The sequence below is a fragment of the Lipotes vexillifer genome, unplaced genomic scaffold, assembly GCF_000442215.2.
Source record: "Lipotes vexillifer unplaced genomic scaffold, Lipotes_vexillifer_v1.1 scaffold1, whole genome shotgun sequence".
Classification (NCBI taxonomy): domain Eukaryota; kingdom Metazoa; phylum Chordata; class Mammalia; order Artiodactyla; family Lipotidae; genus Lipotes; species Lipotes vexillifer.
The window spans coordinates 982,324-994,678 of NW_006779068.1; the positions used below are offsets into that span (position 1 = coordinate 982,324).

At 37.9% G+C, this 12,355-nt stretch overlaps 1 protein-coding gene across 1 annotated transcript in view; it reads left to right on the forward strand.

Moving 5' to 3' along the window:
- Positions 1–5,052: 5,052 nt before the first annotated feature.
- Positions 5,053–12,355, forward strand: part of RESF1 (retroelement silencing factor 1) — a 13,682-nt gene continuing 6,379 nt past the window's right edge. Inside the window, exons 1-2 of the mRNA XM_007452180.1 lie at positions 5,053–5,070; positions 9,291–12,349. Coding sequence (XP_007452242.1) covers positions 5,053–5,070; positions 9,291–12,349 — 3,077 coding nt within the window. The remainder of the gene's footprint in view (positions 5,071–9,290; positions 12,350–12,355) is intronic.

Below are 12,355 nucleotides of genomic sequence, written 5' to 3' on the forward strand. Positions count from 1 at the left end.
GTAAGGTCTTTATGAAGATTTTTTGTGAAAATCTACATGCATTGTTAAATTTATAGTCTACTGCAGCCATTCACTTCCCTTTTTTTCCAGCTTCCCTAATTCATCTTAATTTCGCAGTTTACAACTTGCTATTTACAACTTCCTATGCCATGGATTTTAGTGACTTGCTTTCTTCCCACTTTTCTCACAGGAAGTAATAGTAATAATATATATAAGATTTCAATCCAGAGACTGTCAGACCTAAAGATAGACTTTAGGGTTTTTTTAATTAAAAATTTTAAAAGACTGTTTTTGTGATGACACACAGGAAGCCTCTATGGATTCTCTCTTTGGAATAGGAGTATATTAATTATGACTCTTAAATCCCCCCAGTGTAGACCATAGCACTTTATCACTGTCAACATACCCGGGCTGCTTGCCTCCCTTCCCACTGAGGGCCACCACAGTTTATCAGCATCAACATATTAGTATTGCTTGTTCTCCAAACCATAAAGCCTACAGCCAGATGAGTGGGTTAGTAGAGCCAAATTTTGTGTGGCTATATCAAGGATCATTACTTACAGTTTGCTAATTTGCCTATACCTATTCATAGGAAGATTCCCCACAACAGAATATAAGAGTCCAGTGCTTTCATAGCTTGCTGGCACATGCACCTGTCACTGGGCTGCTTGCTGACCCTTTTGCCACTTGACAAGAGTACATGAACTATTGGATCCAATCCATAGTAAATGCCATAGAGGAGAGAACCTTAAAACTACAAAGCAGCCAATGGACAATTGTGCACTAACCTGCAACCTAAAGTACTCCAGTTTTTTTATTATTATTTTTTTTAATCTGCACTGGAAACTAGAAATGTGGGTGTATATAATATGTTGAAAACTCCTATTTCCTTGTTGATTTTTTTTTTTTTTTTTTTTTTTTTTTTTTTTTTTTTTTTTTTTTTTTTTTTTTTTTTTTTTTTTTTTTTTTTTTTTTTTTTTTTTTTTTTTTTTTTTTTTTTTTTTTTTTTTTTTTTTTTTTTTTTACCCACCCCCCACCCCAGTTCTGTTCACTATTGAAAGTGGGGAATTGAAGTCTTTGACTCTTGGTGAATTGCCTATTTTTCACTTTGTGTTTTGCTTCTTGTATTTTTTTAATATATTCATTTTTTAAATATTTATTTTTGGCTGCATTGGGTCTTGATTGCTGTACGGGCTTTCTCTAGTTGCAGAGAGTGAGGGCTGCTCTTCGTTATGGTGAGCGGCCTTCTCATTGTGGTGGCTTCTCTTGTTGCAGAGCATGAGTTCTAGGTGTGTGGGCTTCAGTAGCTCTGGAGCGTAGGCTTAGTAGTTGTGGCACATGGGCTTAGTTGCTCCACAGCATTTGGGATCTTCCCAGATCAGGGCTCAAACCCGCGTTCCCTGCATTGGCAGGTGGATTCTTAACTACTGCACCACCAGGGAAGGTCCCTACTTCTTGTATTTTAATGCTCTCTTTTTTTAAATTTAATTTTATTTATTTATTTTACTTTTGGCTGCGCGCGGGCTTTCTCTAGTTGTGGCGAGCGGGGGCTACTCTTTGTTGTGGTGCGTGGGCTTCTCATTGTGGTGGCCTCTCCTGTTGTGGAGCACCAGCTCTGTGCGCATGGGCTTCAGTAGTTGTAGCACACGGGCTCAGTAGTTGTGGGTCACAGGCTCTAGAGTGCAGGCTCAGTAGTTGTGATGCATGGGCCCAGTCGCTCCGAGGCATGTGGGATCTTCCCGGACCAGGGCTTGAACCCGTGTCCCTTGCATTGGCAGGCACATTCTTAACCACTGCACCACCAAGGAAGCCCTTAATGCTCTCTTAAGTGCATATATATTTATAGTTGTTATATCTTGCTTGGTGGACTGACCCTTTTATGGTTATAAAAAGTCCCTCTTTAGTAACATTTTTTGTTTTAGTGTATTTTTTCTGATAATTAGTATAGTCATTCTCCCTTTATTGTGACTGTTGTATGCCTAATATCTTTTTTTATCCTTTTAAAAAATTTATTTATTTATTTATTTGGCTGCGCCGGGTGTTAGTTGCAGCTCAAGGGGTCTTTGTTGTGGTATATGGGATCTTTAGTTGCAACATGTGGGATCTTTTAGTTGTGGCATGTGAGATCTAGTTCTCTGACCAGACCTGAGTCCCCTGCATTAGGAGTGCAGAGTCTTAACTGCTGGACCACCAGGGAAGTCCCTCTTTTTTTATCCTTTTATTTTCAATCTGTTTTTATCTTTGACTCAAAGGTATGCCTATTGGAGACAGCATATAGTTAGCTAGCCATTTTTTTTTTTCATTTTAACATCTTTATTGGAGCATAATTGCTTTACAATGGTATGTTAGTTTCAGCTTTACAACAAAGTGAATCAGTTATATATATACATATGTTCCCATATCTCTTCCCGCTTGCATCTCCCTCCCTCCCACCCTCCCTATCCCACCCCTCCAGGTGGTCACAAAGCACCGAGCTGATCTCCCTGTGCTATGTGGCTGCTTCCCACTAGCTATCTACCTTACGTTTGGTAGCGTATATGTCCATGCCTCTCTCGCTTTGTCACAGTTTACGCTTCCCCCTCCCCATATCCTCAAGTCCATTCTCTAGTAAGTCTGTGTCTTTATTCCTGTTTCACCGCTAGGTTCTTCATGACATTTTTTTCCTTAAATTCCATATATATGTGTTAGCATAAGGTATTTGTCTCTCTCTTTCTGACTTACTTCACTCCGTATGACAGACTCTAGGTCTATCCACCTCATTACAAATAGCTCAATTTCGTTTCTTTTTATGGCTGAGTAATATTCCATTGTATATATGTGCCACATCTTCTTTATCCATTCATCCAATGATGGACACTTAGGTTGTTTCCATCTCCAGGCTATTGTAAATAGAGCTGCAGTGAACATTTTGGTACATGATTCTTTTTGAATTATGGTTTTCTCAGGGTATATGCCTAGTAGTGGAATTGCTGGGTCATATGGTAGTTCTATTTGTAGTTTTTTAAGGAACCTCCATACTGTTCTCCACAGTGGCTGTATCAATTTACATTCTCACCAACAGTGTAAGAGGGTTCCCTTTCCTCCACACCCTCTCCAGCATTTATTGTTTCTAGATTTTTTGATGATGGCCATTCTGACTGGTGTGAGATGATATCTCATTGTAGTTTAGATTTGCATTTCTCTAATGATTAGTGACGTTGAGCATTCTTTCATGTGTTTGTTGGCAGTCTGTATATCTTCTTTGGAGAAATGTCTGTTTAGGTCTTCTGCCCATTTTTGGATTGGGTTGTTTGTTTTTTTGTTATTAAGCTGCATGAGCTGCTTATAAATTTTGGAGATTAATCCTTTGTCAGTTGCTTCATTTGCAAATATTTTCTCCCATTCTGAGGGTTGTCTTTTGATCTTGTTTATGGTTTCCTTTGCTGTGCAAAAGCTTTTAAGTTTCATTAGGTCCCATTTGTTTATTTTTGTTTTTATTTCCATTTCTCTAGGAGCTGGGTCAAAAAGGACCTTGCTGTGATTTATGTCATAGATATTTTTTAAAAACTATAATCTGACATTCTGTCATTTGGATTTTTTAATCCACTCACTTTTAATGTTATGATATAGTTGGATTTACATCTCCTGTTTGTACTTTTTATTTTCTGTCTCATATCTTTTTGTCCCTCACTGTTTTCTTTTGCATTAAGTGAATATTTTGTAATGTAGCATTTTAGCTTAATAATTTTTCAGTATATTTTTTTATTTTATGGAATCACAAATTATTTTATTTATTTTTGGCTGCATTGGGTCTTTGTTGCTACGTGTGGGCTTTCTCTAGTTGTGGCGAGTGGGGCCTACTCTTTGTTGTGGTGCATGGGCTTCTCATTGCAGTGGCTTCTCTTGTTGTAGAGCATGGCTCTAGGCACGCAGGCTTCAGTAGTGTTGGCTTATGGGATCTAGAGCACAGGCTCAGTAGTGGCATGTGGGCTTAGTTGCTCCACGGCATGTGGGATCTTCCCAGACCAGGGATTGAACCCTTGTCCCCTGCATTGGCAGGCGGATTCTTAACTACTGTGCCACCAGGGAAGTCCCACCTTTTTTTTTTTAAATATGTATTTAATTTTGGCTGTGCCAGGTCTTAGTTGTGGCATGTAGACTTCTTAGCTGTGGCATGCATGTGGGATCTAGTTCCCCAATCAGGGATTTAACCCCCGCCCCCTGCATTGGGAGTGTGTTGGAGTCTTACCCACTGGACCACCAGGGAAGTCCCACAAATTACTTTTAAAACAATCATATTTGTTTCTACCTTTAAAGTTCTTAATCATTTAAAATCTGATTTGTTATATTTGTGATTTTTAACCAAGTTAAAAGACTGTCACTGGTGTGTGTGGGGGGAGTAGACGGCTGAATAATGTAGGGCCCAGTGAGGTTATTTGTTGTGTTTTTTGAGTACCAGTAATCCTGGCGTATGTGCATGCATGTGTGCGCCTGTGTATGTGTAACTGACTTAATCCAGTAGAGACAGGTTGATACTGGGAATACAGGGAAAGGGAGTAGGATTTTATCTCTCTCTCTTTTTTGTTTTCTGGCTGTGCTACGTGGCTTGCAGAATCTTAGTTCCCTGACCAGGCATCGAACCCGGGCCCATAGCAGTCAAAGCACTTAGTCCTAACCACTGGACCACCAGGGAATTCCTGGGAGCAGGATTTTAAATGTAGAGATTTGATGCTATAAGTACAGACTGCATTTACAAGGCTCTGTCTTATAGATTTGGTGACAGGAGGATGATAGGTAGTGCTATTCTTTTCCTCTGAAATATAAGCAGCTGAGTAGGGGGAGTGTGTATGGGTTGGGGTGGTGGGGGACCAGGGAGGTGAGAAGAATGGAAAAATTAAATTACTTAAATATAAATAAAATTTCAACAAAATGAAATAGAATTGTCATGCACTGTTGATATGTGCAATGTGTAAACTCATTTTGTTGGCTTGTGTGTTTTTTCCCCAGAAAACTTTGGCTACTCCTGTGCAGAGAGGTTCTTAAGTTCAGCAGTAGCTGGAATTTGTTAGGTAAATGCCATGGCTGTCACAGGTGAGGGGAGATAAGAGGGCAGGGTGCAAATTTGGGGGCAAAAGAGTTTATTTTTCCAAGAAAAATTTAAATGATAGACCATGGAAATCCTGTCTCTGGTTATCTCCATTAAAATATCTCTTCAAAAGGTCTAAGAATACATTGTATCTAAAAGTAGAGGCTGCAGTCAGGAAAAAGGTCTTTTTTGTTCTGTTTTTGTTTTTGGCTGCAGCAAGTGGCATGTGGGATCTTAGTTCCCTGACCAGGGATGAAACCAGCACCCCCTGCAGTGGAAGTGCAGGGTCTTAACCACTGGACTGCCACGGAGATCCCTTAATTCTCTCCTTTTAATTTAGGTAGTTCAAGGTTGGTTTTCCAGGCTTCAGTTTTTTTCTATGCCAGCAAAGGAGAGAGAGGGGGTAAAAACCCAACAACCCCAAATTATTTGTAAGGAGCATTTCTCTTCCTACCCATAAGCTCTGTGTTAGTCTGCAGGGCTGCCCTAACAAAATAACCACAGCTTGGGTAGCTTAAACAATAAATTTCTGCAGGTCTAGAGTCTGGAAGTCTGAGATCAATGTGTTTGGTTTCTCCTGAGGTCTCTCTCATTGGCTTGCACACAGCTACCTTCTCTGTGTCTCCTCAGATGGTCTTTCCTGTGTGTGTATACACCTGGTTGTCTCTCTATAAGGACACTAATCCTGTTGGATTAAGGCCCCACCCTTATGAGCTCATTTAACCTTCATTGCCTCACTCAAGGTCCTATCTCCAAATATAGTGAACTGGACTTAAACATAAATTTTGAGGGAACAGAATTCAGTCTGTAGCAGCCTCCCACCCCCAAGCTCACATAAGAAATAGGGCAAATTATTGGGAATTTATCATTAACTCTTTTGTAATACTGCTATTTGGTAGTACTGCTTTTTACTTTGTATTATACTTTGCTCTGATAAGTTGTCTTGTTAAGGAGCTTTCCTGGGAGAAAGCATGTGAAGAATATACAGATCTTTCTCCTTGGGACCTGTTTTTAAACCAAAGTGTGCATGCTGTCATGCTGGTCAAGGGTGATCTGGCTCCCCGACAAATTAAATTCTCAAAGAGAGGGAGGTTTCTTTACTACCTTAATCAAATGACAGGTCAGGACAAACATAGAGTTCACCAATGACTTTGACTTTCACATAAGTGAGAAGAAGCAAGCAGAGAAATAGAAAGCAAAAACGTATCTAAAAATGCAGAATGAAAGTTAAAACCACTTTGAGAACGAAGTGCTTGTAACGAACCAAGTCCATGCATGCATCCATAATAGAAAAGTCCAGTTGGTCCAAGACACTAGTCTCCTCAACGAGGCACTCAAGCAGGTCTGGATTACTGCTGGGTCACAAGTGATGAGGTGAAGACTGTCCATTCGGGCAAAGCCTCTGGTGGCCAATGCCTTGGTGAATGGATCCTCAACAAGAGATGAGGTTACAGCAACACTTGTCTCAAATGCAAACAGTCCCAGCTCACCTAATTTTATAGTCCCAGGAGCACGTTATCTCCAAGATCAGGTGTTCATTTTGGGAGGGGGAGAGTTTCTAATGCCACCTGTGTCACCTTAGGTCGCCTTGGCAGGAGATCCCCAAAATTTCTGCCTCTTCCTGCCAGCATGCACAGATCAATCTTGGCTCAGGTACAGCAATGACAAAAAATGAAACCTCTGAAGTCTTGGAGTCAGTTTCTAGTCACAGCTTTATTTCATGCTTGACACCAGGCCTCAAAAGGCTCGCTTCTACTGTATTTATGAGCAAATACATAAATAAAATTCACAAGAATCACATCAACAAATCAAACACATGGTAACATGTGTCTTCTTCAATCTAGTTTGAGTACACTATGATCCATCATGTAATAGATCTAAAAGATCTACAGATTGTTTTGGATTTTCTACGTAACATCTCTTAATAGTCAGCTTTATATTTTCCTTCACAATTCTTATACTTTACAATGAATAGAAGTGGGTGATAGTGGCATCTTTATTTAAGTTATCTATTATTATTAATAATATTACTGTTGTTGGTCTGAATTTTTGAAATTACCATTTATCAAAATTAAGGAAACTTATTTCTATTCTTGGTTTTATACAATTGTCCTTTTAATGAATTTTAATTGAATTTTATCAAAAGTTCTTGCATCTGTTGAAATGATATGATTTTTAAAATAATTATAATGTAATTACTTTCATTAATTTTCAATGACAAACTTTGTATTCCTGAAATAAAGTCAGTTTGATCATGATGTTATCCTTTTCATGTACCACCCTATTTGGTTTGCTAACATTTTGTTTAGGACTTTTGTGTTTGTTTCTGTGAGATTGGCTTCTTAATTGTCTTTCTTTTCAGCTTTGGTATGATAGAGTCAGTAAATAAGCTATGAAGTGTTCCCTCTTTTATCCTTTTAAAGAGGTTATATTAGGTTATCTCTTCCATAAATGGTAGAACACTCCAGTACAGCCACACAGCCCTGCTGTTTTCTTTGTGAAGATATTTAATTATAGACGTTAGGGTATGTTTTTTCAGGGAATTTCTCCATTCCACCTAAATTTTAAATGTTTGGAAATACTCAAGATATATACATTACTGTTTTAATGTCTGTAAGATCTAGTGATAGCCTCTTTTCCCAGTACAGTGGGTTTTTTTTTTTTGATGATGATCAGTGTTGTCAGAGGCTTATTGATTTTTATTTGTTACCAACTTGTGACTTATTGAATCTCTGTTCTCGTTTTATTTCACTCTGTCTTTTCCTTGGATTAACTTATTTTTAACTTTGTATGATAAATACAGAGATTGTTTCCCAGTCTCTATTTAATGTTATAAATTATCCTCAAGTCATATGTTAACATGGGGTTGGGAGCCCATTATGGACTGAATGAACTGTGTGTCTTGTCCCCCCCAGCACACACACCAAATGCATATGTTGAAGCTCTGACCTCCAGTGTGACTATTTTTAGAGATGGGGCCTTTGGGGAGATAATTAAGGTAAATGAGGTCATAAGGGTGGGGTCTGATTCAATAGGTCTGGTATCCTATTGGATAATTAGAGGAAGAGACACCAGAGCTCACTGCATTCTTTATTTCTTAATTATTTGGCAGTTTCCTAGGTCCTTTTTCTACAATTTCTAGATTAATTCCACTGTGAATTAATCTGAATTACTGTAATCCTTCAAAAATGAGATTTGCTTATGGCCTAGCCATATGATCAGTACCAGTACAAATTCCATGTGCATTGGAAAGAATGTGTATTCTGCAGTTGTTTGGTATACTATTAATACGTTTAAGTCAAGTTTGTTTGCCCTATCATTTATTGTTACAGATTTGTCCGTTTTTAGATATGTCCCTGTACTGTTGGTGAGAGAATAAATTATTTCAGTCTTTTTGGAAGGCAGTTTGTCACTGCTTATGAAAATAATTTTAGTGTCTTTTTACATATTGATTTCACTTGTAGGAATTTCCAGAAACAGCACAAATATAAAAGCATAAATACAAGAATTCTTAGTATAGGATAGTTTATAAGTGCAAAAACTTAAGAAAACCAAATGTCCATCAATAGAGAAATGGTTAAATGGTGATATACACAGAATGTGGAATGTTATGCAGACAGTGAGATAGATATATGTGTAGTTGAAATGATAAGATATCCTAGGTATAGTAATGAAAATGAGGCTAACTGTGTAGACAGCATGTTTGGTAGGACTCCATTTGTCATAAAAGATGAGGTTTTATCTATGTATTGGTGTTTTTTTATATATAGAAATTTTCTGAAAGAAAGGTAACAGTAGGTACCCCTAGGGAGTTAGACATTGGAGATGGACAGTAGTAAGGGCTTCTTAGTATATGCTTGATTTTTTTTTTAATTTTATTTTTTACAGTGATCATGGGTTACTTAGAATAAAGAGCTAGTTAAAATAAGTAAATGCAGAAAGTAATTGTCTCTTAAATGTAACAAACAAAATACTAACTATATTGGGTAGAATGAATTTCTGTTGAACACGCCAGAAAATTTTATTGACATTTGCCATATTTATTATTACATCTTCCTTTGCTGTTCCTTTTATCCAAATCAAAGATGAAGCTTTCTCTAGTCTGAGGTTTCAGGAATTTTGCTAGACATAGTCAGCATTGGTGATAAGGTAAACTAAGAAAATTATCTTAGAAATTCTGACCTGGCAAAACAGCTTTTTAATAAAAGGTCTTTATTTCCTACAGATTCCTGATATTCAAAACAGCTGGCTTTTAATACACTGCTACTGCATCAAATCAACAATGAACTGGAATGCAAAATCAGAGAGTGTCACCTTACCACCACAGTATCCTAAAAAACAGGCATCTTTTTTGGAGCAAGCTTTAGTAAACACACTTACCACAGCATCTCAAAGTTCTTTAAACCATCCTGGAAGTAACCAAGAACCGTGCCTATTTCTCAGTAATTTAAATCCAGTTTCACAGCCGCTGCTCAACATCAGAAATTATAAAACTCCCCAACAAATCCCTGTTTCTGATATGCATAGTGGGACCATTGTGACCTCACAAACTTCAGTAGAAAGAATAACATATGCAAATGTTAAAGGACCCAAACAACCAAATCACGATTTGCAAATGTCTTCAGGAGTTACACAGGATGTATGGTTGAACTCACCAATGAGGAATTCTATGCTTTCTCATACAGGGGCAACTATATCTCATCAGACTGATTTAGGAACGAATACGCCCAATGTACGTGCACTACAGAATCAATTTCTAACATCAGATACCTATTCCATGCAACTACAAATGATCCCTTCTAGTTCTGGAAGAGTTCCTATAACTTATCAAGGAAACCCGAGACTTAACCTACCTTTATCAGAGCAACAGGTTGATTGGGCACAGCAGTGTGCATCCAGTGGCTTGACTTACCCAGATTACAGACCGCTTCCAAAGCAATATACTTATTCATCACGAAGCTTTTTCCAGGATTCTACTCTTCAGAAACAAACCCCTATGTCTTCTGTATCATTACAAGTTAAAAATAGTCAGTCTCCAAATCCTGCCCTGACTTTACAGTCAAAGCAGATTGCAACTGTACCGTCATATCAGTATGCGGTTACTCAAACTGACAGAAGACCTCCTCCTCCTCCTTATGACTGTAGGTATGCAAGCCAGCCTCTGCAAAGTACTCAGCATGTTGTTAAACACACTTCTATGGAAGTTCCTCAGAGTCAAGAAATGCACTTACCTCAAATGAGGAAAGACTTTTGTAGAGGCTTTCAGCAGCAGTGGCAAAACCTTAATGAAAATTTCAGCACAATGGGAAATTCCTGTAACTTGAGAGTAAATACCAATGTCAATCAGCCTTTTAATGAACCTGTTAGATCTTATGTGGATGGTGTTCAGGCTCTTACTCAAAATAATCAAGAGAAAAGAGTGGATTCTCAAAATCTAACTTCAGATCAAGTACTGGACACAAGTGCCACGAAAGAAAAGTTAGTGAGGGATATTAAAACATTAGTAGAAATAAAAAAGAAGTTTTCGGACCTTGCAAGGAAAATTAAAATTAATAAAAATCTTTTGATGGCAGCAGGTTGTATTAAAACAACTAATACCTCTTACAGTGAATCAGCTCAAAATTGTGGGTTGTCTCTGAAACCAACTGCCAAAATCCAGTCTGGACCACAGGTAACCCTAGGCCCTCCAGATACTGTGGAGGATAAACCACCAACAGTAATGGAATCTGCAGAAGAAACAAATAGAACACACAATACATTGAATTCCAACCTTCAGGACAGAAATTTTAACCAAGTCAGTTCTGTTTTACTAAATTCTGGCTGTTCGCAAGTTGTGAGTTCTTTAAAGACATCAACTGTTGAGATTACCCAGGCAATATTAAATAACACTCAGTTTTCATCAGGAAATTTAGTCAGTGTTGCACAAAATGTGCCAACAAATTCTGAAGCAACTTCTCTTCCTCAGTCTACATCCTTTGAGGAATATGTTTCAAAGTATCCAAATAAAAATAGGCTAATTCTCAGTTTACTTGCATCTGGAAATAAAACTCAGAAGAAATTATTAAAAGATACTAATGAACGTATTCATGATTCTAAACTGCATAGTTTTGAAATGAATCCAAATATCCAGAACACTGGTAACCAAGTGAATTTGAAAACCATGGAAACTCCAGGTACTCCAACTACTTATAATATAAATGCCAAGATAACAAACAACTCTTCTTGCTTTGAGCATAAATCCTTCAATGGAATGTCTTCTAAAAGTGACTCTCACTTTTCCATGGAATTGCTAGCAACATGTCTGTCTTTGTGGAAAAAGCAACCTTCAGAACCTATGGAAGAAAAACAGTGTAATGAGTCAAAAAAACCCACAACAGCAGTTGGAATTTCAAAGCCTGCGGACATCTGTGAGAAGGGTCCATTTTCAGCTGTGGTAAATTCTCAGAATAAAATTGTAAACAGCTCACAAGACACAGTTTTATCAATGGTAGCACAGAATTATGAGTCTTCAGGAGCAACTACTACAAAGGGGATTGCTGTAGTATCACCCTTAATTCTTTCAGATGTCAAAACATTGTCTGTCAAAGGTATAACAGCTGAAGCTTTACCTGAAACAATGTATCCAGTTATTAAAGAAGGCAGTGTTTGTAGCTTACAAAACAAATCCTCGGAAAATACTGCTGCTGTGAACGTTAATGAACCAGTGACAAGTACCACAAGCACCAAGATTTTCCCACTAATTCAGAAGGATAAGCAAAGTGAGTCAACTAATACTAATTCAGAAGTCACACCTAATACCAATCAAGGAAAGCATAACAAATCAGAACCAGATATCCAGTATCCTGTGAGTGATCAGCAAACCTCATATATATCAAAGGACAGTGATATTGTGTGCAGAGATGTATTACAGATTGGCAGTATTTGTTCTCTTGTTGAAGGTGATACCTCTTATAATTCCCAAATAGCAAAGATATTCAGCTTGCCCTCTTTGCAAAAGGTTGAGCCACAGAAACCTCTACCCAATCACCAAGTAATGAATAGTAGACAAAATGAACAATTTGACAATATCACTGGGAATAAAGACTTTGACTTTCAAAAAGATAATTTTGTACAGTGCACAGATGTTTCACATAAAATAACTGATCAGTCAGAGTCACTGCAACCTCCAGAACCATCGACTTTGAAGTACATTGGAGCAAAGAGTGGAATTCCAGAGGAAAGCAGTTTGGAGCATATCACTAAAAATGAAAGCATGGCTAATGATATGTGTTCACCAGCTGCTATTCAGCA